The 22983-nt window shown below is 58.4% G+C and overlaps 1 protein-coding gene across 3 annotated transcripts in view; it reads left to right on the top strand.

The window, feature by feature from the left end:
* WIZ (WIZ zinc finger) overlaps positions 1 to 22983 on the top strand; it is a 64587-nt gene that overhangs the window by 29333 nt on the left and 12271 nt on the right. For 2 of the 3 annotated variants that reach the window (XM_082073977.1, XM_082073975.1), the window contains exons 4-7: positions 1334 to 3756; positions 3912 to 4277; positions 17758 to 17922; positions 19498 to 19974. In XM_082073977.1, the coding sequence (XP_081930103.1) occupies positions 1334 to 3756; positions 3912 to 4277; positions 17758 to 17922; positions 19498 to 19974 (3431 nt within the window). The remainder of the gene's footprint in view (positions 1 to 1333; positions 3757 to 3911; positions 4278 to 17757; positions 17923 to 19497; positions 19975 to 22983) is intronic. The other variant, XM_082073976.1, reaches the window with a different exon arrangement.

Raw genomic sequence — 22983 nt, 5'->3', positions numbered from 1 at the left:
ATTCTGGGGCCATTTTGAGCCCTGAGGTGATTCTGGTGCCATTTTGATGTCCCTGAGGTGATTCTGGTGCCATTTTGATCCCTGAGGTGATTTTGGGGCCTTTTTGATGTCCCTGAGGTGATTCTGGTGCCATTTTGATCCCTGAGGTGATTTTGGGGCCATTTTGATGTCCTGAGGTGATTCTGGTGCCATTTTGATCCCTGAGGTGATTCTGGCGCCATTTTGATGTCCCTGAGGTGATTCTGGTGCCATTTTGAGCCCTGAGGTGATTTTGGGGCCATTTTGATGTCCCTGAGGTGATTCCGGCACCATTTTGATCCCCGAGGTGATTCTGGCGCCATTTTGATCCCTGAGCTGATCTTAGAATCACTTTGGGTGGAAAAGCCCCTCAAGGTCATAGAGTCCAACCATTAACCCACCCCCGGCACTAAAATGGCCCCAAGAAGCTCCTCTGTTCACCCCCCAAGTGATGGCGGCTCCAGCACTGCCCTGGGCAGCCTGTTCCAACGCCCCACAGCCCTTTGGGGAAGAAATTACCGCAAATTTCCAACCTCAACCTCCCCTGACACAACTTGAGGCCATCTTGGTGTCCCCAGAGCCATTTTGAGTCCCCAGGTGATTTTGGTGCCGCCATTTTGATCCCTGAGGTGATTCTGGCGCCATTTTGAGCCCTGAGGTGATTTTGGGGCCATTTTGAGCCCTGAGGTGATTTTGGGGCCATTTTGATGTCCCTGAGGTGATTCTGGTGCCGTTTGATCCCTGAGATTATTCTGGGGCCATTTTGAGCCCTGAGGTTATTCTTGCGCCATTTTGAGCCCTGAGGTGATTTTGCTGCCATTTTGACCCTGAGGTGATTTTGCTGCCATTTTGAGCCCTGAGGTGATTCTGGCGCCATTTTGAGCCCTGAGGTGATTTTGCTGCCATTTTGACCCTGAGGTGATTTTGCTGCCATTTTGAGCCCTGAGGTGATTCTGGCGCCATTTTGATCCCTGAGGTGATTTTGGCACCATTTTGATCCCTGAGGTGATTCTGGTGCCATTTTGATCCCTGAGGTGATTCCGGCGCCATTTTGATCCCTGAGGTGATTTTGGGGCCACCATTTTGATCCCTGAGGGGATACTGGCGCCATTTTGATCCCTGAGGTGATTCTGGCGCCATTTTGACCCTGAGGTGTTTCCGGCGCCATTTTGATGTTGGGACGGGCTCATTTTTCTCCCAAGTCTTTAATATTTGGGTCAACATCGCAGCTCCACTTCTAGGACAACCCTTTAACAGGCGGAAACATTCGTACTATCCCATTAACCGCCGATTAACTCTCCAAACTCATTTCCAGCTCCACGAACGAAGAACACCTGGAGTTCCAGAAGGTTCTATACCGAGCGGACAGCAGGAGCTCCCTCGAGCTGCACAACATGACGGTGTCGGGCGGCGCAACCTGGGACGACGCGGCCATGGAGGCGCGAGCGGGCGACGCCAGAGGAGAAAGCACTTTAGAGAGACTCTCCGGCGCCAAGGATTCGGCGTTTACCGCGGAACCCGCCGCGGTAAACCCGGCGCAGGTGGATCCCGAGAGCGACGCCGAGGATCCGGCCACCGCGGCGGCGCGGCCGCCGAGTCCTCGCGCCGCCGAAGAGAGGTACCCGAAGAACGAACCAAAGCAAGGCGAAGGCAAAGAGCACTTAGAGAAGAGCAAGAGGGGAATCCAGAGGCTCAGCTGGGTTTCCAGAGCCAACAAAAGCCCGAGTCCTCACTACAAGGACAAGACGACAGATGGAGCGACCGCCTTGGCTTTTCGGGGCCGTGAAGTGGCGCCGACGCCGCCGGCGTTCAGGACGACGCTCAACCCCGTCCTCGGCAAAGCCAAAGCGCTGGAGAGCCCCCCGGCGCAAAGGAAAGGGCTGATGGTCGACTCGGGCGACATCAACACAGCCGAGTGGACCATCCCGAAGCCGAGTCTCCATCTGGGCGCCGACCTCGCCGTCACCAAACAGTCGTGGACGGTCAACGCCGAGGATTCGGTGGAGCGGGTGCCGCCCATGGCGCTGGAACCCGCCGCCTGCAGCTCGTACGACATGGAGATGAGGCCCTACGTGTGCAGCGTGTTGTTGGAGGAGCAGGGCAAGGAGGAGCTGGGCGCCGAGGAGGACCCGGCCGTGTACACCTGCATCGAGTGCAGCATTTACTTCAAGAAGAAGGAGCATCTGATGGATCACATGCTCCAACACAACCGCGGCGCGGGGAGGGACCAAGATGGCGACGCTTTGGGTGGGCAGTGCCAGTTCTGCTGCAACGAGTGCGGCTGGGCCTTCGGCGACCCCGCGGCGCTGGAGCAGCACAAGAGGCTCCATCAGGAGTCGAGGGAGAAAATCATCGAAGAGATCCAGAAGCTGAACGAGTTTCCCGACGAAGGCCGCGACGCCCGGCTCCAGTGCCCCAAGTGCGTCTTCGGCACCAACTCCTCCAAGATCTTCGTCCAACACGCCAAGATGCACGTCAAGGAGAGGAAGGACCAAGGGGCGAAGAGCGGGAGCGTGTTCGGCAGCACGATCGGCGGGGAGATGCGGGACGGCGTCTACAAACCCTTCAAACCCAACGAACACGCGGCGCCGCAGGCGCCGGCGCCGCCTCCCGCCGGCACCAAAGGGCTCAGCACCTGCATCCTCTGCAGCTTCCCGGCGCCCAACGAGACCATCCTGAAGGAGCACATGAAATACGCCCATTCCCACCTCTCCTGGGACGCCGAGGGCTACGAGGACGATCCGAATCAACCGGGAACGAGCAGAGATACCTACAACCTCGCCAGGCCCGCCCGCTTCGCCGACGCCGATTATTTCGGCAAAGCCGAGCGGCTTTTCCATCCGCCTCACCGGGACGGCGCGGCGCATTACGAAACGCTCCACGGTTTCGCCGTCGCTCAGCCGAAACTCGACAAAAGCAACGGCGGGGGGAAAAAGGACTACGCGGCGTCGGGGTTTCACGCCAGGAAAGCGGCTCCGTACGCCGCGCCGCATAAAAACCTCGGCTTGTCCGGTTTTCACTCGGCAAAAGCTTATTCGCAGTTTGCTTTGCAGCAGTTGAAAATAAAAGCAGGTCAGCAAATTGAAGAAGGTGATGGGTTAAAGAGTCACCCCGGGGGGCTGGAGGAGCTCAGGCATAAGTGGGTGTTGAGCGCGGACGCCGGGAGCGCCGAGGAGGAGATGGCGGTGAGCGCCGAGCTGGATTGGAGCCCCAACAGGAGCGTGAAACCCGTCACCGTCCCCCAAGCCGCCCTGGAGCTCAAGAGGACGTTCAGGGCCACCTTGAAGGCCACCGATTCTTCGGTGGCTTCGGAGGAGCAGCAGCAACAGCTGCGCCGCATGGTCCCCATCGTCCTGCTGGAGAAGGTGAACCCGCACCCCAGAGCCGCCAAGCGGCCGCGGGGGAAACCGGCCAAGAGGAAACCACCGCCGTTGCCGTACCGGGAATTGGTGATGGAGGACGCGTTACCCTTGGACGTGCTCCTGCTGGACGCTCCGCTGGAGGGTCCCCTGGAGCTCGATGACCTGCTGGACTCCGACTCAGCGATGCTGAAGAACGAGGAGAGGAAATGTCCCTATTGCCCCGACCGCTTCCACAACGGCATCGGGCTGGCGAACCACGTGCGGGGCCACCTCAACAGGGTGGGCGTGAGCTACAACGTGCGCCACTTCATCTCGGCGGAAGAAGTGAAAGCCATTGAGCAAAAATTTTCCTTCCAAAAGAAGAAGAAAAAAGGTAGTATGTATTCAATTCGCTCCGCTCTTTTCTTGCTTTAACCGGTGGGGTTTTCTCCTCCCGCCCAGAGTTGGGTATGTATGGTGACGCGCGGTCGTGCCGGAGGTCGGAGCCGCGGCGTCGGCGGCGCCGTTGACGTTCTCCCCTTCTCTCCGCAGTCGCCAACTTCGACCCGAGCACGTTCAGCCTGATGCGGTGCGAGTTCTGCGGCGCCGGCTTCGACACGCGCGCCGGGCTCTCCAGCCACGCCAGGGCCCACCTGCGAGATTTCGGCATCACCAACTGGGAACTCACCGTCTCGCCCATCAACATCCTCAAGGAGCTCTTGGCCAACTCCTCGGAGCACCCGTTGCTGCAGGCGGCCATGGCGGCCGAGCCCTCGTCCCCCAACCGCGACAGGGACCCTCACGGCTTCGCCCCTCGCAAGAGCGTCACCCCCATGTCCGAGGGGTCCGTCCCGCGCTCCCCGCTGTCCCCGTTCCCCACCGCCTGGCCCGACGAGTCCCTGCAGTCCTACAGAGACGGTGAGTGGCACCGTAACCACCTCCAACAGCGTCGCCGGACAGGGTGGGGACGGTTGAACCGGCGTAACCGCGCTTGGTTTATCCCTCTGCGTCCTGCGAGATCTGATGGTGCTTTTTGGGCAGACGGGGCTCCCGAGAGGTCACGTCCTAGTTTTGTACCTTCGGGCTTTGGCATTGGGAAAACCTATTTAGGAACAAGGGAAAGTGTAGAGTCTTGATCTGGGTAGGAACAGCCCCAGGTTCCGGTATAGGTTGGGAAATTACATATTAGAGAGCAGCGGAGGGGAAAGGGAGCTGGGGGTCCTGGGGACAGCAGGGAGACCATGAGCCAGCACTGGGCCCTTGTGGCCAGGAAGCCAATGGGACCTGGGGGGGGTTAGAAGGGGGTGGTCAGTAGGTCAGAGAGGTTCTCCTGCCCCTCTGCTCTGCCCTTTAGTTCAGATACTATCAGGATATACTTGGGGACCATATATATATACATATATATAATATATACAGCCATAGCACCCTGAGAACGCCCCATCCCGTCTGATGTGGGAAGCTAAGCAGGGTCGGGCCCGGTCAGTGCTTGGATGGGAGACCAGCTGGGAACAGCGGGTGCTGTGGCTGAGCCAGCACTGGGCCCTTGTGGCCAGGAAGCCAATGGGACCTGGGGGGGTTAGAAGGGGGTGGTCAGTAGGTCAGAGAGGTTCTCCTGCCCCTCTGCTCTGCCCTGGGGAGGCCACATCTGGAATATTGTGTCACATCTGGAATATTGTGTCACATCTGGAATAGTGTGTCCAGCTGTGGCCCCTCAGTTCCAGCAGGACAGGGAACTGCTGGAGAGGCTCCAGCGTAGGGCAACGAAGATGCTGAAGGGAGTGGAGCATCTCCCGTATGAAGAAAGGCTAAGGGAGCTGGGGCTCTTTAGTTTGGAGAAGAGGAGACTGAGGGGTGACCTTATTAATGTTTATAAATATATAAAGGGTGAGAGCCATGAGGATGGAGCCAGGCTCTTCTGGGTGGCAAACAATGATAGGACAAGGGGTAATGGGATCAAGCTGGAACACAAGAGGTTCCACTTAAATTGGAGAAGAAACTTCTCAGTAAGGGTGATGGAGCATTGGAACAGGCTGCCCAGGGGGGTGTGGAGTCTCCTTCTCTGCAGACATTCCAACCCCTGGACATGTTCCTGGGTGTTCCTGCTCCATGGGGGGATTGGACTGGATGAGCTTTTGAGGTCCCTTCCAATCCCAAATATACTGTGGTACTGTGATACTGTGAAGGTTTCCACGGGGAAAACCCCTAAAACTTCACAGATCGTGGCCGGAGGAGAACGTGGTCGCTGGTGCTCGGCCGTGCGTCCATTTTCACCCCTCAGTTTCGTATTTTCCACCGATCTTATGTTACCGTGAAGGGTCATTCCCATGTGGATTTGGGTCCCGCTCCATCCCTTGAGCTCCATACGATTCAAACAACATCATCTGTTCCAACCCAGAGTCCGTCCCAAACAGCTCCCGGGTTCCCCTTCCTTGTAAAGCTCCAAAAACCCAGAGTTTGCACCAAAAACTTGGCAACATTAGTTAAGGACTAAAAACCGTCTCGTGCATTAGGAAAACCAACTGATGTCGGTGCTTCTGGCGGCATCTTGAACACTCAAAGCAGCTTCTCCTTGGGTTCCACTCAGCCTAATTGTCTCTTAGCTCTTTAATTGAAATATCAACGAGCCGGTAATCGAGTCTTTGAGCTTAACGAGCGCAAATTAACACGCCAACACCCCCAAACTGTTCTTCCTTGGCGCGGCAAAGTTGGGATGGTGAAGAGCGACCAAAGGAGCTGGGTGGTCCTGCTGGTCGCACCATCAACGCGGCGATTTTGGGGTTCTCGGTGGCCAAAATTCACCGGCACGAGCCGTTCTAGATCGCGCCGCTGTTTTACAACCCATGGCGTGGGGGTTTTGGAGTTAAGAAGGGTGGAAAACGTCTCGGTGATAAGTGCAAGAAGAGGTTAACGCCGTTCTTAACGAGGCGCTTTTAAAAATGGGTCACGTCTTGAAATAGGATCTTGCTCATCGGTTCGGGCAACGGCACTCGAGTGGTTTTCAGCCCCCGGGGACGCGAGCGTCTCCTGCTCTTTGCCTTGAAATGCCGGTGGGTGAAATTGGGTTGGGAATTGTCCTTCTAGGTAAAAATAGTTGAATTGGAGCTGAATTGTGCTCTGCTCCAGTATTTAAACCCGGGTGAGGTTGAGGACGGGCACGGGATGAGGCTCCGTGTCATGGTTGGTGGCTCCGTGTCATGGTCAGAGGCTCCATGTCATGGTCAGAGGCTCCATGTCATGGCGCTGCTGGCTCCATGTCTTGGTCGGTGGTTCCATGTCATGGTCAGAGGCTCTGTGTCATGGTTGGTGGCTCCATGTCTGGGACAGTGGCTCCATGTCTCGGCTGATGGCTCCATGTCATGGTCAGTGGCTCCAAGTCTGGGACAGTGGCTCCATGTCATGGTCAGTGGCTCCATGTCACAGCCAGTGGCTCCATGTCTGGGACGGTGGCTCCGTGTCTCGGCTGATGGCTCCATGTCATGGTCGGTGGCTCCATGTCTGGGATGGTGGCTCCATGTCTCGGCTGATGGCTCCATGTCATGGTCAGTGGCTCCATGTCATGGTCAGTGGCTCCATGTCTCGGCTGATGGCTCCATGTCATGGTCAGTGGCTCCATGTCATGGTCAGTGGCTCCATGTCTCGGCTGATGGCTCTATGTCATGGTCAGTGGCTCCATGTCTGGGACGGTGGCTCCATGTCTCGGCTGATGGCTCCATGTCATGGCCGGTGGCTCCATGTCACTGTGCCAGCAGCTCCATGTCTTGCTACCAGCTCCCTGTGCTGTGGCAGCAGCTCCGTGTGGCGGAGGCGCTGTTTCCTTCTCACGGTGCCGGTGTTCCCATTGGCGGTGCCGCTGTTTCCTTCTCACGGTGCTGCTGTTTCCTTATTGCAGTGCCGCTGTTTCCTTATCGCGGTGCCGCTGTTTCCTTATCGCGGTGCCGCTGTTTCCTTATCGCGGTGCCGGTGTTTCCTTATCGCGGTGCCGCTGTTTCCTTATCACGGTGCTGCTGTTTCCTTATTATGGTGCCGCTGTTCCCGTTCGCGGTGCTGCTGTTTCCTTATCATGGTGCCGCTGTTTCCTTATCACGGTGCCGGTGTTCCCGTTCGTGGTGCCGCTGTTTCCTTATCATTGTGCCTGTGTTCCTTATCGCAGTGCCCCGTTTCCTTATCGCGGTGCCCCGTTTCCTTCTCGCGGTGCCCCGTTTCCTTCTCGCGGTGCCCCGTTTCCTTCTCGCGGTGCCGCCGTTTCCTTCTCGCGGTGCCGCCGTTTCCTTCTCGCGGTGCCCCGTTTCCTTATCACGGTGCCCTGTTTCCTTCTCGCGGTGCCGCCGTTTCCTTATCGCGGTGCCGCCGTTTCCTTATCACGGAGCCGCTGTTTCTTTATCATGGTGCCGGTGTTCCTGTTCGTGGTGCCGGTGTTCCTGTTCGCGGTGCCTGCTGCCGTTTCCTTATCGCGGTGCCGGTGTTTCCTTATCGCGGTGCCGCTGTTTCCTTATCCTGGTGCCGCTGTTCCCATTGGCGGTGCCGGCAGCCGCTTTGAGCACGACGGTGCCTCCGCATCCCGGGGCTTGTAACCAAATCCCCGCCAGACACAGAGCTTTTCATATTTAAATCCATTACCGTGCATAAACAGTGACAAGTCTCTGCCTCTTCCCTACACCCAAATCATTCAACCTCCTCCTTTTTGCTCCCGATTTCCGCCCCTCGACGGTCCCCGACGCGTTCGCCGCGCTCGGCGCCGGAGCCGGAGCTTGATCCAGGCCGGGCTCTGACGTGGGGAGGGTTGCGACGTTCGCTTTTATCCAGCTTAAAAACCACCCGTCGGCGTCTCCCGGCTCCGCAGCCCTTGGCAGCCGCCCCGCGGCACACGTGGTGCTCTTGGCAGGCGCCGGGACGGTTGGGCAATCGCATCCTCCTCCGAACGCCTCGTGGCCGGCGTCATCCTCCTGTTTCCTTCTGGGTTTAACTCCTCGCGGCCTCTCTTACCGTCCCGACCCCTGTTTCTCCTCCGCGTGGGGGTAACGGGGTTTCGCCGTCTCGAGGGACGGGAGGAGACGTTGGTTTGCTGCTCGGCTTCCGCCCCACGCGGCGCCGGAGACTGTGCGAGGATATCGAGGGGGGTCAGGGGAGGGAGAGGGTCGGTTGGATGTATTGAGGGGAGGGAGAGCGTCGGTTGGATGGTTTTAGGGGAGGGAGAGGGTCGGTTGGATGCCCTGAGCTCAGGGAGCAATTCCCTGGGATTTTAGGGGAGGGAGAGGGTCATTTGGATGCTGTGAGCTCAAGGAACGATTCCCTGCATATTTAGGGGAGGAAGAGGGTCATTTGGATGTATTTAGGGAAGGGAGAGGGTCGGTCGGATGTTATGAGCTCAGGGAATGATTCCCTGGATATTTAGGGGAGGGAGAGGGTCGGTTGGATGTTTTTAGGGACTGGAGAAGGTCAGTTGGATGCTGTGAGCTCAAGGAACGATTCCCTGGGTTTAAAGGGAGCTAGAGGGTTGGTTGGATGTTTTTTGGGAAGGGAGAGGGTCGGTTGGATGGTTTTAGGGGAGGGAGAGGGTCGGTTGGATGGTTTTAGGGGATGGAGAGGGTCAGTTGGATGCTGTGAGCTCAGGGAATTATTTCCTGGGTGTTTAAGGGAATGAGAGGGTCGGTTGGATGTTTTTAGGGGAGGGAGAGGGTTGGTTGGATGGTTTTAGGGGAGGGAGAGGGTTGGTTGGATGGTTTTAGGGGAGGGAGAGGGTCAGTTGGATGGTTTTAGGGGAGGGAGAGGGTTGGTTGGATGCCCTGAGCTCAGGGAATGATTCCCTGGATATTTAGGGGAGGAAGAGGGTCGGTTGGATGCTGTGAGCTCAAGGAACGATTCCCTGGGTTTTAATGGGAGCGAGAGGATCAGTTGGATGTTATGAGCTCAGGGAATGATTCCCTGGATATTTAGGAGAGGGAGAGGGTCAGTTGGATGGTTTTAGGGGAGGGAGAGGGTCGGTTGGATGCCCTGAGCTCAAGGAACGATTCCATGGGTTTTAAGGGGAGCGAGAGGGTCAGTTGGATGTTATGAGCTCAGGGAATGATTCCCTGGATATTTAGGAGAGGGAGAGGGTCAGTTGGATGCTCTGAGCTCAGGGAATGATTTCCTGGGTGTACAAGGGAATGAGAGGGTCGGTTGGATGTTTTTAGGGGAGGGAGAGGGTTGGTTGGATGGTTTTAGGGGAGCGAGAGGGTCGGTTGGATGCCCTGAGCTCAGGGAATGATTCCCTGGATATTTAGGGGAGGAAGAGGGTCGGTTGGATGCTGTTGGATGCTCAAGTTGGATGCTCAAGTTGGTCAGTTGGATGCTCAGGGAACGATTCCCTGGGTTTTTAGGGGAGGGAGAGGGTCGGTTGGATGCTGTGAGCTCAGGGAATGATTTCCTGGGTGTTTAAGGGAGGGAGAGGGTCAGTTGGATGTTTTTAGGGGAGGGAGAGGGTCGGTTGGATGTATTGAGGGGAGTGAGAGGGTTGGTTGGATGTTGTGAGCTCAAGGAACGATTCCCTGGGTTTTAATGGGAGCAAGAGGGTCAGTTGGATGTTATGAGCTCAGGGAATGATTCCCTGGATATTTAGGAGGGGGAGAGGGTCCGTTGGATGCTCTGAGCTCAGGGAATGATTCCCTGGATGTTCAAGGGAATGAGAGGGTCGGTTGGATGTTTTTAGGGGAGGGAGAGGGTCGGTTGGATGTATTGAGGGGAGTGAGAGGGTTGGTTGGATGTTGTGAGCTCAAGGAACGATTCCCTGGGTTTTAATGGGAGCAAGAGGGTCAGTTGGATATTATGAGCTCAGGGAATGATTCCCTGGATATTTAGGAGGGGGAGAGGGTCCGTTGGATGCTGTGAGCTCAGGGAATGATTTCCTGGGTGTACAAGGGAATGAGAGGGTCGGTTGGATGTTTTTAGGGGAGGGAGAGGGTCGGTTGGATGCCCTGAGCTCAGGGAATGATTCCCTGGATATTTAGGGGAGGAAGAGGGTCGGTTGGATGCTGTTGGATGCTCAAGTTGGATGCTCAAGTTGGTCAGTTGGATGCTCAAGGAACGATTCCCTGGGTTTTTAGGGGAGGGAGAGGGTCGGTTGGATGCCCTGAGCTCAGGGAACAATCCCCTGGGTTTTTAGGGGAGGGAGAGGGTCAGTTGGATGTATTTAGGGACTGGAGAAGGTCAGTTGGATGCTGTGAGCTCAAGGAATGATCCCCTGGATATTTAGGGGAGCGAGAGGGTCGGTTGGATATTATGAGCTCAGGGAATGATTCCCTGGATATTTAGGAGGGGGAGAGGGTCAGTTGGATGCCCTGAGCACAGGGAACAATTCCCTGGGATTTTAGGGGAGGGAGAGGGTCGTTTGGATGTATTTAGGGAAGGGAGAGGGTTGGTTGGATGCTGTGAGCTCAAGGAACAATTCCCTGGGTTTTAAGGAAGCGAGAGGGTCGTTTGGATGTATTTAGGGGAGGGAGAGGGTTGGTTGGATGCTGTGAGCTCAAGGAACAATTCCCTGGGTTTTAAGGGAGCGAGAGGGTCATTTGGATGTTTTTAGGGGAGGGAGAGAATCAGTTGGATGTTTTTAGGGGATGGATGGGGTCAGTTGGATGTTTCTAGGAGAGGATCCATTGGATGCCCTGAGCTCAGGGACCGATTCCCCATCCCAACCCGCTCCCGCACCTCCAGGAAGCCGCAAACAGCCCTGGGGTCCCCTCTGCGTCCCCTCTTCTCCATGGTGACCAACCCCAGTGTCCTCAGCTGCTTCCAGAGCCCTCCCAAGTCCTTTCCCCATCTCCTTGGGAGATTTTCTGTCCTCCTTAGATCACGGAGCCCCAAAGCGCCCTCAGGACTCAAGGTGACGGTCACCCCAAGACCATCCCAGGCCACGGGTGGCCCTTTGGCCACAAAGTCTGAACATTAAGGCTTCAAAAGCGATTTGGGGGTGACCTGCTCAGAGATACAAGTAGCAGAGACCCCACAGCTTGGGTTCCTTCTCCCATCTCTTTTAACCCCATGATTTCGTGGCGACAAACTGGAGAAGATAAGGAAGCGAAGGCTCTTCCACCGGCACAACCAGCGCTGGAAAAGGACATTTCTTGTCGATTTTACGGCGTTTCTTCCTCGCTCCAATTTCCACCCCGACCTTCGCTTCCCCCGCTTCATTGAGTTGAGGAATCAAGAGGCTTTGTGGCCGTAGCCTTTTGTCCTCCCGCGTTAATCGCGGATGACCAGAGGTTCAAAACACCTTCTGGAGGTCCCCAAGTGCCACCAAGGTCGCCCATTGGGGTCCCATTGAGCTCGGGGAGGGCTGGAGAGTCAAAGCGGCCGCTCTCGGCGTCACGGTTCTCAGGTCACGCTCTCCTTTTGTCGTTTTTTCCGCTTATTTTTGTTCCTCCGTGCTCGTTCCTTCTGTGCTCGCAGCCTGACCTACTTTCCAGCCTCTTTGATTCCTTTCTCAAGTTCCAGGTTACGGAGACGCTCCCCTTGGCCTCCTGCTTCACTTCCCTCCCTCCCACGCCGCCCGTTCTCCCCCGTATCGTCTTTTCTCGGGCCGTTTCCGCCGACAGGGAGCCCGTGCGTTGGGTTTGAGCCTGAATGTTCAGCCAGAGATGAGTTTTTAGCCCAAATTTCGCCAGGGGGAACCCCCTAGGTTGGCTGAGGGGAGACATCGTGATCTCTGAGAGGAGGTTGGAATGGGGGGAGTCGGGCTCTGCTCCCCAGGAACAAGCGGCAGGGTGAGGGGTCCCCACCATGGAGCCCCCTGTCCCCGCTCTATCACTATTAGATATACTTGGAGAACATACATATTGATAGATAGATAGATAGATAGATAGATAGATAGATATAGATATATATGTAATATGTATATAGCCATAGCACCCTGGGAACGCCTGATCTCGTCTGATGTGGGAAGCTAAGCAGGGTCGGGCCCGGTCAGTGCTTGGATGGGAGACCAGTGGTACCTGGGGTGGGTTAGAAGGGGGTGGTCAGTAGGTCAGAGAGGTTCTCCTGCCCCTCTACTCTGCCCTTTAGTTCAGATATTGTCAAGATATACATATATATGTTCCCCAAGTATATTAAATATATACAGCCATAGCACCCTGGGAACGCCCAATCTCATCTGATGTGGGAAGCTAAGCAGGGTCGGGCCCGGTCAGTGCTTGGATGGGAGACCCCCAGGAGGCCAATGGGACCTGGGGGGGACTAGAAGGGGGTGGTCGGTAGGTCAGAGAGGTTCTCCTGCCTCTCTATTCTGCCTTTTAGTTCAGATATTATCAAGATATACTTGGGGAACATATATATATATATATATAATATATACAGCCATAGCACCCTGAGAATGCCCCATCCCGTCTGATGTGGGAAGCTAAGCAGGGTCGGGCCCGGTCAGCGCTTGGATGGGAGACCAGCTGGGAACAGCGGGTGCTGTGGCTGAGCCAGCACTGGGCCCTTGTGGCCAGGAAGCCAATGGGACCTGGGGGGATTAGAAGGGGGTGGTCGGTAGGTCAGAGAGGTTCTCCTGCCCCTCTACTCTGCCCTTTAGTTCAGATATTATCAAGATATACTTGGGGAACATATATATATATATATAATATATACAGCCATAGCACCCTGAGAACGCCCCATCTCGTCTGATGTGGGAAGCTAAGCAGGGTCGGGCCCGGTCAGTGCTTGGATGGGAGACCAATGGTACCTGGGGGAGATTAGAAGTGGGGGGTCAGTAGGTCAGAGAGGTTCTCCTGCCCCTCTGCTCTACCCTGGGGAGGCCACACCTGGAATATTGTGTCCAGTTGTGGCCCTTCAGTTCAAGTTCAAGGACAGGGACGCGTTCCCGTGTCACCTCAGCTGGGTGTTCCCGCTCCGGGGGGGTTGGATGGATGAGCGTTGAGGTCCCTTCAACCCCTGATACTGATACTGTCAGTTCGGCGCTCGACCGCTCGCCCTGGCGGGGCGCGCGCGCGCTCCGCTCGGCGCTCGGCCTGGCCGCCTGGCGGCCGCCCCGCATGTGCCGGAGCCAAGATGGCGGCCTCCACCTCCTCGCAGCCTAAAGTGACAAAAGCGGCGGCGGCGCCGCGACCCCGGGATCGGGACCGGGGTGGGGACGGCGAACCCGAGCCCGAGGCGGCGCCCGAGCCGGGTGAGCGCCCCTTTTCCTCCGCCGGCCCCGCCCGCCGGGCCCAACCGCGGCCCTCACCCCCATATCCCCACCCCCCCCCCCCATCAGGCCCCGCCGCAGCGCTGGGCCCGGCCCCGGGGCCGCCGCCGCTTCCAGCCCCGGCCCTGCCGGGGAGCAGCGCGGGGAGCCCGGCGGGGGCGCCTGTGGCGGAGCCGCCGCCCTCCTTTGTCCGTTCGCCGGCCTCGCTTTGTCCCTCAGGGCCCCCGGCGGGACCCCCGGGCAGCGCGGGGGGGGGGAGCCCGTTTCCCGCCCCCCCCCGGGAGCGGCTGAGGGGGGGACGGGACACGATGGGGGAGGGGGGATGCTGGGGAGCGGCCGGGGGGGCGGGGCAGCGCCCAACGGGGCCCCGGGCCCGGGGGGGGCGCCGAGGGGCCCCCCGGCCCCGCTGTGGCAGGAGGTGCCGCCTTCACTGTCCCAGCGCCATCCGCCCCCAGCCACGGAGCTGCCGCCTCCCTTGTCCCCTCCCTTGTCCCCTCCCCACCATCGGTGTCCCCTTCCCCACAGTGAGGTGCCACCATCAGTGTCCCCTTCCCCGCAGCGAGGTGCCACCATCAGTGTCCCCTTCCCCACAGTGAGGTGCCACCATCGGTGTCCCCTTCCCCACAATGAGGTGCCACCGCCACTGTCCCCTTCCCCACTACGAGGTGCCACCGTCACTGTCCCCTTCCCCACAATGAGGTGCCACCATGGGTGTCCCCTTCCCCACTACGAGCTGCCACCATCGGTGTCCCCTTCCCCACTACGAGGTGCCACCATCAGTGTCCCCTTCCCCACTACGAGGTGCCACCATCCGTGTCCCCTTCCCCGCAGCGAGGTGCCACCACTGGTGTCCCCTTCCCCACTATGAGCTGCCACCATCAGTGTCCCCTTCCCCACTATGAGGTGCCACCATCAGTGTCCCCTTCCCCACAGTGAGGTGCCACCATCGGTGTCCCACTGCCCACAGTGAGGTGCCACCATCAGTGTCCCCTTCCCCACTACGAGGTGCCACCATCAATGTCCCCTTCCCCACAATGAGGTGCCACCATTGGTGTCCCCTCCCCACAGGGAGCTGCCACTATCAGTGTCCCCTTCCCCACTACAAAGTGCCACCATCTGTGTCCCCTTCCCCACTATGAGGTGCCACCATCGGTGTCCCCTTCCCCACTATGAGGTGCCACCATCAGTGTCCCCTTCCCCACTATGAGCTGCCACCATCAGTGTCCCCTTCCCCACAGTGAGGTGCCACCATTGGTGTCCCCTTCCCCACAGTGAGGTGCCACCATCAGTGTCCCCTTCCCCACTACAAAGTGCCACCATCAGTGTCCCCTTCCCCACAGTGAGGTGCCACCATCGGTGTCCCCTTCCCCACAGCGAGCTGCCACCATCAGTGTCCCCTTCCCCACAGGGAGGTGCCACCATCAGTGTCCCCTTCCCCACTACGAGCTGCCACCGTCACTGTCCCCTTCCCCACAGTGAGGTGTCACCATCAGTGTCCCCTTCCCCGCAGCGAGGTGCCACCATCAGTGTCCCCTTCCCCACTATGAGGTGCCACCATCAGTGTCCCCTTCCCCGCAGCGAGGTGCCACCATCGGTGTCCCCTTCCCCACAGTGAGGTGCCACCATCGGTGTCCCCTTCCCCACAATGAGGTGCCACCGCCACTGTCCCCTTCCCCACTACGAGGTGCCACCGTCACTGTCCCCTTCCCCACAATGAGGTGCCACCATGGGTGTCCCCTTCCCCACTACGAGCTGCCACCATCGGTGTCCCCTTCCCCACTACGAGGTGCCACCATCAGTGTCCCCTTCCCCACTACGAGGTGCCACCATCCGTGTCCCCTTCCCCGCAGCGAGGTGCCACCACTGGTGTCCCCTTCCCCACTATGAGCTGCCACCATCAGTGTCCCCTTCCCCACTATGAGGTGCCACCATCAGTGTCCCCTTCCCCACAGTGAGGTGCCACCATCGGTGTCCCACTGCCCACAGTGAGGTGCCACCATCAGTGTCCCCTTCCCCACTACGAGGTGCCACCATCAATGTCCCCTTCCCCACAATGAGGTGCCACCATTGGTGTCCCCTCCCCACAGGGAGCTGCCACTATCAGTGTCCCCTTCCCCACTACAAAGTGCCACCATCTGTGTCCCCTTCCCCACTATGAGGTGCCACCATCGGTGTCCCCTTCCCCACTATGAGGTGCCACCATCAGTGTCCCCTTCCCCACTATGAGCTGCCACCATCAGTGTCCCCTTCCCCACAGTGAGGTGCCACCATTGGTGTCCCCTTCCCCACAGTGAGGTGCCACCATCAGTGTCCCCTTCCCCACTACAAAGTGCCACCATCAGTGTCCCCTTCCCCACAGTGAGGTGCCACCATCGGTGTCCCCTTCCCCACAGCGAGCTGCCACCATCAGTGTCCCCTTCCCCACAGGGAGGTGCCACCATCAGTGTCCCCTTCCCCACTACGAGCTGCCACCGTCACTGTCCCCTTCCCCGCAGCGAGGTGCCACCATCAGTGTCCCCTTCCCCACTATGAGGTGCCACCATCAGTGTCCCCTTCCCCGCAGCGAGGTGCCACCATCGGTGTCCCCTTCCGCACTACGAGCTGCCACCATCGGTGTCCCCTTCCCCACAGTGAGGTGCCACCATCGGTGTCCCCTTCCCCACAGTGAGGTGCCACCGTCACTGTCCCCTTCCCCACTATGAGGTGCCACCATCGGTGTCCCCTTCCCCACAGTGAGGTGCCACCATCAGTGTCCCCTTCCCCACAGTGAGGTGCCACCATCAGTGTCCCCTTCCCCGCAGCGAGGTGCCACCATTGGTGTCCCGTTCCCCACTACGAGGTGCCACCATCGGTGTCCCCTTCCCCACTACGAGCTGCCACCATGGGTGTCCCTTTCCCCACAGTGAGGTGCCACCATCAGTGTCCCCTTCCCCACAGTGAGCTGCCACCATCGGTGTCCCCTTCCCCACTATGAGGTGCCACCATCGGTGTCCCCTTCCCCACTATGAGGTGCCACCGTCACTGTCCCCTTCCCCACTACGAGGTGCCACCATCGGTGTCCCCTTCCCCACTATGAGGTGCCACCATCAGTGTCCCCTTCCCCACTATGAGGTGCCACCGTCACTGTCCCCTTCCCCACTACGAGGTGCCACCATCGGTGTCCCCTTCCCCACAGTGAGGTGCCACCATCGGTGTCCCCTTCCCCACAGTGAGGTGACACCGTCACTGTCCCGTTCCCCACTATGAGGTGCCACCATTGGTGTCCCCTTCCCCACAATGAGGTGCCACCATCGGTGTCCCCTTCTGCACTACGAGCTGCCACCATCGGTGTCCCCTTCCCCACAGTGAGGTGCCACCATCGGTGTCCCCTTCCCCACTACAAAGTGCCACCATCAGTGTCCCCTTCCCCACAGTGAGGTGCCACCATCAGTGTCCCCTTCCCCACAATGAGATGCCACCGTCACTGTCCCCTTCCCCACAGTGAGGTGCCACCATTGGTGTCCCCTTCCCCACAGTGAGGTGCCACCATCAGTGTCCCCTTCCCCACTACGAGGTGCCACCATCGGTGTCCCCTTCCCCACAGTGAGGTGCCACCATCAGTGTCCCCTTCCCCACTACGAGGTGCCACCATCGGTGTCCCCTTCCCCACAGCGAGGTGCCACCATCAATGTCCCCTTCCCCACTACGAGGTGCCACCATTGGTGTCCCCTCCCCACAGGGAGCTGCCACTATCAGTGTCCCCTTCCCCACTATGAGATGCCACCATCAGTGTCCCCTCCCCACAGGGAGGTGCCACCTTCCCTGTCCCTTTCCCCACAGGGAGGTGTCACCTTCCTTGTCCCTCCCCAGCAGGGAGGTGCCACCATCAGTGTCCCCTCCCTGGTAGGGAGGTGCCACCATCCCTGTCCCATCCCAACAGGGACCTGTCAGACCTGTCACCTTCCCTGTCCCCTCCCTGGTTGGGAGGTGCCACCTCTTTCCCCCCCCCCCCACCCAGGGAGGTGCCACCATCAGTGTCACCCCATGAAACCGACACCGTCCCCTCCGAGGGACCTTCCCCCCCCATCCTCTGTCCCCAAGCCCCCCACCACGTCACCGCGTCACCTGTCACCGGGGCGATTGTCCCCCCCTAAGCCCCCCACCCCTGTGCGCAACACCTTAAATCCTCCCCACCCCCCCAGTGACCCCACTCGGTCACATTTACCCACCGGGGGGGGTGACAATGTCCTTCTCTTGCAGTCCTGGCTCCGGAGGACGACGACTTGGTGGCCATGGAGTTGGGGTCCCCCCCGCTCCCCAAAAAACCCACCCCCGGGGGGCAGCTGGACCCTCCCCCCCCCCGCATCGGGACCAAACTCTCCCCGGAGCCGCCTGGGAACAAACCGGAGCCCCAGGACCCCAAAAGTGAGTATTTCACCCCATTTTTCTTCATTTCCAACAGTCGTTGTCGTGGGGAACCCGGCGGGTGTTTGTTTAACACAATCCAGCGGGGGGGTCAGGTCCTTTTGCTTAATTAATCCTGTAATTAAGCAGGCGGCCGCGTTGCCCCCCAGTATCGCTGCTTTGCATTCCCTGGTCGCTTTTAAAACCGGGAGTGACGTGTCCATCCTAAACCCCCCCAGTCAACCCTTCTCCTCCTAATTAACAATGTTCCCCCTCCTAATTAACAGTGTTCCCCTCCTAATTAACAAGAAGGAGGAGAACCTCTCTGACCCACTGACCCCCCCCTTCTAACCCCCCCAGGTCCCATTGGCTTCCTGGCCACAAGGGCCCAGTGCTGGCTCAGCCACAGCACCCGCTGTTCCCAGCTGGTCTCCCATCCAAGCACTGACCGGGCCCGACCCTGCTTAGCTTCCCACATCAGACGAGATGGGGCGTTCTCAGGGTGCTATGGCTGTATAGATTATATATACGTATATATATGTGTTCCCCAAGTATATCCTGATAGTATCTGAACTAAAGGGCAGAGTAGAGGGGCAGGAGAACCTCTCTGACCCACTGACCACCCCCTTCTAATCCCCCCCAGGTCCCATTGGCTTCCTGGTCACAAGGGCCCAGTGCTGGCTCAGCCACAGCACCCGCTGTTCCCAGCTGGTCTCCCATCCAAGCACTGACCGGGCCCGACCCTGCTTAGCTTCCCAGATCAGATGAGATGGGGCGGTCTCAGGGTGCTATGGCTGCATATATTTTATATACATATATATATATATATATATGTTCCCCAACTATATCCTGATAGTATCTGAACTAAACCCTTTTCTCAAGGGCAGAGCAGAGGGGCAGGAGAACCTCTCTGACCTACTGACCACCCCCTTCTAATCCACTCCAAGTACCACTGGACTTCTGGTGGTCTCCCATCCAAGTACTAACCTTGCCCGACCCTGCTTAGCTTCCCACATCAGATGAGATAGGGCATTCCCAGGGTGCTAAAGGTGTATATATTTTATATATATATATGTTCGTCAAGTATATCCTGATAGCATCTGAACTAAAGGGCAGAGCAGAGGGGCAGGAGAACCTCTCTGACCTACTGACCACCCCCCTTCTAACCCACCCCAGGTCCCATTGGCTTCCTGGCCACAAGGGCCCAGTGCTGGCTCATGGTCACCCTGCTGTCCCCAGGACCCCCAGCTCCCTTTCCCCTACGCTGCTCTCTAACAGCTCATTCCCCAACTCACACTGGACCCTGGGCTTGTTCCTGCCCAGATCAACACTCTACACTTGCCCTTGTTATATTTCTCTTTAAATTCCTTTCTCTTTAAATTCCTTTCTCTTTAAATTCCTTTCTCTTTAAATTCCTTTCTCTTTAAATTCCTTTCTCTTTATTTTTAAACTTCTCTTTTGCCACCTCTTTTAAAACTTCCCTTTAAAACCTCATTTTCCTTCCTTTTTCCCCCATTTTTTTTGGCTCTCCATCACATTTTCCCTTCGAAAACCCCCATTTCTCCTTCCTAACCCTTTACCCTTCGCCCCCCGCAGCCCAGAGCCTGACGACGTGCGAGGTGTGCGGCGCCTGCTTCGAGACGCGCAAGGGCCTGTCCAGCCACGCTCGCTCCCACCTTCGCCAGCTCGGCGTCGCCGAATCCGAGAGCAGCGGCGCCCCCATCGACCTCCTCTACGAGCTCATGAAGCACAAACCCAACAGTGCTGCTCCCGCCGCCCCCCCGCTCACCAAAAAACCCCCCAAAGACGCCTCCGCCGCCCGCCCGCCGCTGCTGCCGCTCGCCGAGCGCCCGCCCGACGCTCCCCTCAACAAAGCCATTAAATCCCCGCCCGGCTTCGCCAAAACCCTCGCCCGCCCGGCTTCTCCTGGTCTCAAGAAGGTGCCGGCGGCTCTTTCGGGGTCCCCGTCGCCTAAAAACCTCGAGGAGAAAAGCTCCAAGCTGCCGTTGAGCCCTTTACAGAGCTCCCCGAAGGCGCAGTGGCCGCAGGATGAGGAAGGACCCCTCAATTTAAGTGAGTTTTTGCTATTTACCCTTCGGTGGCTTCTCGTGGCGTTCGGTAACGGGGGGAACACGCGCCGCCCCGTCGCGTTTCACTGATTTTCCACCCCCCTGAGCCCTTTGTGTCTCTTCCCCCTTCCCTCCGCACCGAAACGGCCCCATCGCAGCCATGGGGACCCCGACGCCGTCCCCACCGCGTCCCTTGTCGTCCCCAAGCTCCATCGGTGGCTTATTGTGTCACCACCGGGGGTTTTCTGTCCCCCGCGAGGGTTTTGGAGCCATCAGGCGGTGAAATCGCCGCTGGTTCAGTCTTCCCAAGCTGGAAAATGCCGGGGTGGTAAAACCGGTGCCGGTTCATCACCGGAGAAGGGAGACGCTGCGTTCGGCTCCGGGGTGTCCTCACAGCTCTTTAAATGATGGGAGCAGGGTTAAGAAAACACTTTGTGCTCATCTCGGAGCCGCTGCCGCGGTTACTCGTCGTTAAGCTGCCTGCTAATGAAGCTGGAGGAGCAGATGGGTGGCCAACAGATCACAAACTGCGGCACGAGGATCTGGTGGATCCCAAACCGCAGCACGATGAACCAGCTGACAAATCCCAAACAGCGGCACGAGGGTCTGGCCAATGGATCCCAAACCGCGGCTCAAGGATCTGGCCGACAGATCCCAAACCGCGGCATGAGGAACCGGCTGATGGATCCCAAACCGTGGCACAAGGAACCGGCCGACAGATCCCAAACCACAGCACAAGGAACCAGCCAATGGATCCCAAACCACAGCTCAAGGATCTGACCGACAGACCCCAAACCGCGGCTCAAGGATCTGACCGACAGACCCCAAACCGCGGCTCAAGGATCTGACCGACAGATCCCAAACCGCGGCTCAAGGATCTGGCCGACAGATCCCAAACCGCGGCTCAAGGATCTGGCCGACAGATCCCAAACCGCGGCTCAAGGATCTGACCGACAGATCCCAGACCGCGGCTCAAGGATCTGACCGACAGACCCCAAACCGCGGCTCAAGGATCTGACCGACAGATCCCAAACCACAGCATGAGGAACCGGCCAACAGATCCCAAACCGCGGCTCAAGGATCTGGCCGATAGATCCCAAACCGCGGCTCAAGGATCTGACCGACAGATCCCAAACCGCGGCTCAAGGATCTGACCGACAGATCCCAAACCACAGCATGAGGAACCGGCCAACAGATCCCAAACCGCGGCTCAAGGATCTGACCGACAGACCCCCAAACCGCGGCTCAAGGATCTGACCGACAGATCCCAAACCACAGCATGAGGAACTGGCCAACAGATCCCAAACCGTGGCTCAAGGATCTGACCGACAGACCCCAAACCGCGGCTCAAGGATCTGACCGACAGATCCCAAACCGCGGCTCAAGGATCTGACCGACAGATCCCAAACCGCGGCTCAAGGATCTGACCGACAGATCCCAAACCGCGGCTCAAGGATCTGACCGACAGACCCCAAACCGTGGCTCAAGGATCTGGCTGACAGATCCCAAACCGTGGCTCAAGGATCTGACCGACAGATCCCAAACCACAGCATGAGGATCTGGCTGACAGATCCCAAAACGCTGCTCAAGGATCTGACCGACAGATCCCAAACCGCGGCTCAAGGATCTGACCGACAGATCCCAAACCGCGGCTCAAGGATCTGACTGACAGATCCCAAACCGCGGCTCAAGGATCTGGCCGACAGATCCCAAACCGCGGCTCAAGGATCTGGCCGACAGATCCCAAACCGCGGCTCAAGGATCTGACCGACAGATCCCAGACCGCGGCTCAAGGATCTGACCGACAGATCCCAAACCACAGCATGAGGATCTGGCTGACAGATCCCAAACCGCGGCTCAAGGATCTGACCGACAGACCCCCAAACCGCGGCTCAAGGATCTGACCGACAGATCCCAAACCGCGGCTCAAGGATCTGACCGACAGATCCCAAACCGCGGCTCAAGGATCTGACCGACAGATCCCAAACCGCGGCTCAAGGATCTGGCCGATAGATCCCAAACCGCGGCTCAAGGATCTGACCGACAGATCCCAAACCGCGGCTCAAGGATCTGACCGACAGACCCCAAACCGCGGCTCAAGGATCTGACCGACAGATCCCAAACCACAGCACGAGGATCTGGCCAATAGATCCCAAACCACAGCACGAGGAACCAGCCGACGGATCCCAAACCGCAGCACGAGCATCTGCCCGATCTCCCCTTTCCCCTTCACCAACCAGGAAGCCGCGGCCGTGCCGGCTGCCGCGGTGCCGCCGCTCCCGCTCCGTATCCCTTCCCACGGCCACTCCGGCAGCGCCCAAAACCCGATTTGCTTGGAAATCCTCGCTCAGGCCGCCCCGCTCGCTTCTGTCACCGTCAGGGCCGCCACGCGGCGCTGGGATCACCTGGACACGTCCCACCTGCGCCAACATCCCCCAAATCACCCCGCCGAGGCCCCCTTGCCGCACGGGTGGGGTTTTCCAGTCCCAGTGGGGTCGTGCCTCAGTTTCCCCTTCCCACCCAGTGCCGCTGGTTCAGGTCGCGCCTTATTTTTGGTGGTGAAACCCCTTCCCGCGTCGTCTTCCTCATCCGCGCCTCCAGCGACCGGCTCCGGCCGTGTCACAGTATCACAGTATCACAGTATGTTTGGGATTGGAAGGGACCCCAAAAGCTCATCCAGTGCAATCCCCCCATGGAGCAGGAACACCCAGGTGAGGTCGCACAGGAACATGTCCAGGGGTTGGAATGTCTGCACAGAAGGAGACTCCACACCCCCTGGGCAGCCTGTTCCAATGCTCCATCACCCTTACTGAGAAGTTTCTTCTCAAATTTAAGTGGAACCTCTTGTGTTCCAGCTTGATCCCATTACCCCTTGTCCTATCATTGGTTGCCACCCAGAAGAGCCTGGCTCCATCCTCATGGCACTCACCCTTTATATATTTATAAACATTAATAAGGTCACCCCTCAGTCTCCTCTTCTCCAAACTAACGAGCCCCAGCTCCCTCAGCCTTT

The sequence above is a fragment of the Streptopelia decaocto genome, assembly GCF_964273445.1.
Source record: "Streptopelia decaocto genome assembly, chromosome: 29".
Classification (NCBI taxonomy): domain Eukaryota; kingdom Metazoa; phylum Chordata; class Aves; order Columbiformes; family Columbidae; genus Streptopelia; species Streptopelia decaocto.
Note: the sequence above shows the minus strand (reverse complement) of the source record. Positions and strands in the feature narration are given on the sequence as shown.